Source organism: Phalangium opilio, unplaced genomic scaffold (assembly GCF_054372755.1).
Source record: "Phalangium opilio isolate 3A_F unplaced genomic scaffold, DU_Popi_V2 ptg000360l_1, whole genome shotgun sequence".
In the NCBI taxonomy this organism is placed as follows: Eukaryota; Metazoa; Arthropoda; class Arachnida; order Opiliones; family Phalangiidae; genus Phalangium; species Phalangium opilio.
Genome location: NW_028324230.1, coordinates 156929 through 163592, shown reverse-complemented (window position 1 = coordinate 163592; position 6664 = coordinate 156929). Strand labels below are relative to the sequence as shown.

The window sequence follows — 6664 nt, the reverse complement described above, 5'->3', positions numbered from 1 at the left end:
GGTTAAAAGTAGGCGCGTTGGAGTAATCAGTGAATCGTTTTCTCACTGTGAAACCCTCAGCTTTGGCATAGCCACCCACTCCAACTAAAGGTATCATCAAAAGTATATAGATCTATAAAAACAAAAAGTACAGTTCATAGGTTCTTCCTCGCGCCGTGTAATATGAGAATCCCCGCTTCATTTCAAAATAGTGCCGACCCCCCTCCGCGTATGATTACATTCACGACCGTAGCACAGGTACATGCGTAAAAAGGCTCTCACAAAGTAGAGCCAAGAAAACTTGGTCATCTAGTTAAGCATCGCGTCTGTGGTCATACATAGCCCACTCGATTACGCGCATCACGACGCTGCGCTGCTCGCGCTATAGCGCTATAGCGCGAGCAGCGCAGCGTCCGGGACCGGGAGCGCGGATCGAATGGGCTATGGGTCATAATATCGGGTTCTTGGCTCTTGCATTTTTTTTACAGTGAGTCCGGTAACGGTTTCTACAATCTTTTGACATAATAAGACAATTAATAAAGCAAATAATGCCACGGAAGAAAAGCCAAGCGCAATTGGATGCAATAACTTCCAAAAACCAGCAAACTCAGTGTAACTTTTATGTAGTATTTAAAGAAGATGTTGGTGTACAAACGTATGAAACCAGCGCCAGTGAGTTAAAGAGCAAAGGCTTAGTGAAAGTAAGCGCTGAAATCCAGACAGACTTTGGTTTAAACATAAGAAATGTTGAAACTCAAACGGAGATTTTTGGATTTAACGTACCATCTCAGAAATGGGAAGAAATAAATTGGGCTGTTCTTTAATAACTGGGGCAACTAGAAAATTATGAAGCCAATATACTAACGTAGATAATAGTATGGACTGTGTTCAGATCTATGCAACATTGTACTAACAATAGTAGTTGGACATAACGTTAACAAAGTTAATTTTGTCTGTTTTTCATCGAATAAAATGAAAATGTGGGGAATATTTTTTGATAATTCGAGGCAAAGTGTAGTTCTGTAGCTAGTAAAGACAATTTTAACTCAATATTACCATAATTTTGGTTAATTATTGCATTTCAAAATGAATTTGATCCTAACTTAGCTAGACCAAAATGGATATATATACTAAGCCAAATCATCTCCACGGCACCGAGCTCAGTATCCTAAGCTTGGAGCAGGTAAATCCTGCTGCCTCGAAATCGAGGCTTTAACGGTCTGGAGTGGACCGAAAGTTAATTACACACTTAGATTATGCCTACATTTAAGATTAATGGAATAGTCAGATTTCATTACATTGCCTCTTTTACAGCAAAGAGAATATAGGGGAGGAGTGGAAAATGGGGCAAAACTTGTCACTCTTTTCTACCGCGCATCTTCAATGCGCAGTACCGAGGCATTTCCGTTTGAGACATTAAATGGTATGTAGGTGGCACGACTGAGCCGGAAACTCCCTCGTACCGCTAGTATAATTTAGGCGTAACATAACCATTTACGCTTGAGGAGCGGGGGAGGTTCCACTCCGCCCTTATATTCTCTTTGTTTACAGGGTTGTTAGGGTCATACACATTTTGAACACATTAAAGAAAGTGAAAAAACACGACATCTTCACATCGTAAAGCTTCACGGCGCCACAAATACTAGCATAGGTGCATGTTCAAGTCCTTGGTTTGAACACCTCCTCGACAAATACTTCTTTTCAATATAAAGTAATAGTCAATAATGTAGTACTATCGCGGCAATTATCCGGCCATAATTCGATGCGGAACCTCCCTCCACGGCGTTCGCTTCCAGTCTATCATCCCATCCATTTTCCTTCAACTTTACGGCCTCGATGGTACTTCATTTTGCCAATTTTGGTTTCGTCTATCTCTACCACCTAACCCACACCCCCAATTTGGTATTCCTCCACCATAATTTTATCTATTGTCCTAATAGTTAGCTGCCACCTTTTCCAAAATATTCTCCTAATAGTTAGCTGCCACCTTTCCAAAATATTCTCCTATTAATTAGTTGCCACCTTTTCCAAAATATTCTCCTACTAATTAGCTGCCACCTTTTCCTAAACATTCTCCTACTATTAGCTGCTACCTTTTCCAAAATATTCTCCTAATAGTTAGCTGCCATCTTTTCCAAAACAATGGTTCCAATAATTCGTTGCCACCTTTTCCAAAATATTCTGCTATTAATTAGCTGCCACCTTTTCCAAAATATTCTGCTATTAATTAGCTGCCACCTTTTCCAAAATATTCTGCTATTAATTAGCTGCCACCTTTTCCAAAATATTCTGCTATTAATTAGCTGCCACCTTTTCCAAAACCATGGTTCCAATAATTCGGTGCCACCTTTTCCAAAATATTCTGCTATTACCTGCCACCTTTTCCAAAACAATGGCGATAATAATTCGTTGCCACCTTTTCCAAAATATTCTGCTATTAATTAGCTGCCACCTTTTCTAAAATATTCTCCTATTAATTATCTGCCACCTTTTCCAAAATATTCTCCTATTAATTAGCTGTCACCTTTTCCAAAATATTCTTAAATGTGTTAAAAATGTGTATGGCCCTAATAACCCTGAAATAAAAGAGGCCATGTAATGAAATCTGACTATTCCATTAATCTTAAATGTAGGCATTGTTCAAGTGTGTAATTAACTTTCGGTCCACTCCAGACCGTTAAAGGCTCGATTTCGAGGCAGCAGGATTTACCTGCTCCCAGCTTAGGATACTGAGCTCGGTGCCGTGGAGATGATTTGGCTTAGTATATATATATCCATTTTGGTCTAGCTAAGTTAGGATCAAAACACATTTTGAAATGCTAAGATTAACCAAAATTATAGTAATATTGAGTTAAAATTGTCTTTACTAGCTACAGAATTACACTCTGCCTCGAATTATCAAAAAATATTCCCCACATTTTCATTTTATTCGATGGAAAACAGACAAAATTAACTTTGTCCAAATACTATTGTTAGTACGATGTTGCATAGATCTGAACACAGTCCATACTATTATCTACGTAACCATTTTAGCTGCATAATTTTCTAGTTGCCCCAGTTACTAAAGAAACCCCATAAATTGCTTTAATAGTTTAAACCTAGTTGAAAATAGTCGTAAACGAAAGTTATATTTGGATAAAGAGACTTGCACAGCCGATGACAGTTTTGGACCCAAACGAAGACGAGCTCTATCAATTTCAACAGAAGCCACTGCGTTTGATACGACGTTCAATGAATTAGAACTTATTTCTCCAGCCATATTAGCTTTAAAAACATTTACAGAGAGTTTAAGTCAAGGTATGTAAATCCTTTTGTTTACCTCGCAATAATAATAATTGATGAATAATTGGACATATTATATGCTTAGCAGGAGCTTCTATTAGAATTTTAAAAGACCATAATGGACTTGTGGAATACCTTGAGATTTACCAGGAGAATGGGTTACTGGCTGTAGCAAATTATTATGATGCTCCGCGACGCTTGTTGTTTTCTTGTGATGGAACCTTGTCAATATTGACACTTTTCAAAGGTGTAGAACAAATTAAGTACTACAATTTTGAAACTCAAACCCTAAATGTGGAAATAGTCACCAATGCCATGGCGTCACTGGATAAAAAATACGTTTTTTGTACTGGAATAAGGAAGGTATGATGAACTCTAATGTTGTCATTGTTAAATGTGACTTAATACTTAAAAAACAATGGATCTCTCCAATAGGATGAAGCAATGGGGATGGAATGTACCAAAAAGCTTCAAAAACATGTTTATCCATTTGAGCGTTATCAAGCTACTGATTGTTTTGTATGGTTTGTACCTCCACCCAATGCTGCTAAAGAAAAAATTCGGGAAAGGCTGTACCAATGTACAAATTGTCGTAGCCTTAACTGGTAAAAGCTTACAATCCACCAAGCTGTGGAGCTTGAATTTGACTTGGGAATAACATAACACATTACTTTCAGGTACATGACGGATTGCAAAAAGAAAAAAGAACAAGTCACCCCGAGATCCAAACTAAAGAGGCAGTCTGTTGATTCACGATGCAGGATTACCATTTTGACTCCCAAGTCCAAGCGAAAAAGGTTGTTGCAAAGTAAACGCAAACGATCATCACTAGTTCGAAAAGTAAAGGATCTAGAAAGCAAACTTATAGCGACCTCCTTGGAACTAAACCAAGAACACGATGGGGAAATGAAAAAAATCGTTGCTGAAATTAACATGAAAGGACGTAACGATTTGGATCAAATATTTAGTGAAGCCATGAAAAAAAACAAGACTATTGGATTGGCATTAAGAAAAGCATGGGAGCTAAACAGTCAACCCTCAACAAAAAATGACTTTTTGAATGATCAGGAAAAATGTAGAAAAGGATCGCAAGGGAACAGATGGAGTCCACTTACTTATAGAATTGCGCTCAGTGTCTATTCTCGTTCACCTGCAGCGTACGAGGCTCTTGCATCATTTGACGTTTTGCAATTACCAAGTACTCACACCTTAAAGGCCAAAGTGAGACAGATTGAAAGTAAGCCAGGAATCGATCTTGTTCACCTCAAGAAGGAATCCAAAAGGTTTGATGAGTTCGTTGGAGATCACCCCGAATATTATAATCCTGTCAAGGAAGGCGCATTGATTTTTGATGAGGTCAAAATCATTGGAAAATTAATGTGGAATTCAACGAATGGTGAATTCATGGGGGCTGCAATGGATCCCAATGAATATGCGTCTTTAGAAGATTTATACAAAGTCAGAAACCTCTCGGAAGTTTTGGAAGCTGAATATGCTCTTCAATATCTTTGGCGCTGCACCACTACATCTTTTGACATTTTAGGCCCCTATTTCATGTTTTCGAAGCCAGTCACTCATGCAGCTATAACTAGCACACTGTTGAAGACTGTTTTCGCATTCCATTCTGTAGGGTTGGAGGTAGGAGTTTTCGTTTGCGATGGAGGGAGCAGCAACATTTCTTCCCTAAGACAAAGTTTAGGTATCAGCAAAGCCCTCGAACCTTCTGCGAATGAAGATGGATCATTAAATTTCCGGTTCAGCACAAAAATAAGAAATTGGTGTGTCCAGGAGAGATGGATTTATTGGATGGTGTGCCCAAGCCACCAACTAAAGAATATGATAAATGCCTTAAATCATTCCCAAGATGAAGGAACTAGAGATTTCACAAAACAAGGTGTAAGATTTGGGTGGAAACAAATTGCTGAAATGAAAAAGCGAGAAGATGACAGAAGGGACAGTGGCGAATTGGTTCAGGTCAAGCGTCTTCTGCAATCCCATATTGACCGTGATTCCTGGACGAAACTAAATGTTACCCCAGCTAGAATCTTGCAACAAATGGAAGTGATGGGAGAACTTTACAATTATGCCAATCCAACGTTTGAAGACGTCCCAAATGACAGGGAAAATGTGATGGCTTGCTATGACTTTTTAAAAGCGTGTCATGACATATTTGAAGAAGGCCTGCTCTCTAAGGAACGAGTTTATAGCCTAGAGTCGCCACCCATAAGATCCATGTTAAATGGACTAAAGTATTTTGAAAATTGGGCGATTGAACGAATGACTGATAGTAAGAAAATGACAAATAACCCCAAGTTTCTTGCATGGCAAACATTTGAGCTTCTTCGAATATCTATTTATGGTTTCATTGACTACTTGCAAGATTTCACGACGCGCCATCCTTCAAAATACATTTATCCTCTTCGGTTAAACGGCTCTGCGGTAGAAACTCTATTCAGCCAAATGAAATATGTAACAGCCGGTAAATTAACAAGTTTAAACTATAGCAACGCGCGACGAGCCTTATTGATTAAGGGGTGCACAAAAACCTCTCAAAATGCAGAGGCATCTTACCGCAAAGTTGGCTTGGATATTTGTGAAAAATAGGAATTGAATTTTCGTATCTCCTTTCATTCCCAATGTAGTTGCATTTTCAGAAAACTATACAACTTTATAAAAGTAATAAAGGTTTTAGAAAAGTTTTGAAAAACATTTCATTGTTCTCGACTTATTATCAGCAATATTTTCTATTTGACATATTTTCAAATTGCATTGTAAGAGTCAAAATAAGATATGTTCTTATTTTGTATTTAACAATCTATTTAGGTATTTTAACTTTTAACATTCAGTTAAAATTATAAAAATAGGAACTAAGGTGTTATAACTTTTAACATTCAATATATGTTCTTATTTTGTATTTAACAATCTATTTAGGTATTTTAACTTTTAACATTCAGTTAAAATTATAATAAGAACTAAGGTGTCATAACATTCAATAAAATTATAAGAACAGGAACTTATATAACCAAACTATATAACAACCATCAAAACGTCAACAACTATACTTGATCTATATACGCTTGGTGACAATTACACATTTTAAAATAGTACCATAAAATTTGAATGGTAACAAAAGTCTTTTAATTGTTTCTTTTTAATATGTCTCCCTGATCTTGATCTCGTTATTTCCCCTACATGTCCTTCGATAGTAAACCCAGAAGTTGATGGCGTTGGGCTTACTATGCCTTTATTGCTGCACTCGCTTTCCCCTGCTATTAATCTATTTTTTGACGTTTTTTCAGCTTCTATTAATTTGTTTGGCGTAGTTGAATCATTGTTTATGCTGTTAATTTGAGTGTTCTCCGAGAGTAAGTTATCTTCAATGTCTCTTAATTTTCTAGGTGCT

The 6664-nt window shown here is 37.3% G+C and overlaps 1 protein-coding gene across 1 annotated transcript; it reads left to right on the top strand.

Annotated features, from left to right (window-relative positions):
• Window positions 1–527: 527 nt before the first annotated feature.
• On the top strand, window positions 528–5865 carry LOC149597371 (uncharacterized). Its single transcript, XM_089860902.1, has 6 exons — window positions 528–680; window positions 1710–1818; window positions 3082–3276; window positions 3347–3624; window positions 3697–3866; window positions 3939–5865. The coding sequence occupies exons 1-6, from the start codon at window positions 528–530 to the stop codon at window positions 5863–5865; spliced, it is 2832 nt and encodes a 943-aa protein (XP_089717028.1).
• The last annotated feature ends 799 nt before the right edge of the window (window positions 5866–6664 follow it).

Coding starts and splice junctions, on each gene's coding strand:
- LOC149597371 (XM_089860902.1), top strand. CDS start 528: ATGCCACGGAAGAAAAGCCAAGCGCAATTGGATGCAATAACTTCCAAA. Junction 681..1,709: donor AGAGCAAAGGCTTAGTGAAA/GTAAGCGCTGAA, acceptor TCAATAATGTAG/TACTATCGCGGCAATTATCC. Junction 1,819..3,081: donor TCAACTTTACGGCCTCGATG/GTACTTCATTTT, acceptor GTTTAAACCTAG/TTGAAAATAGTCGTAAACGA.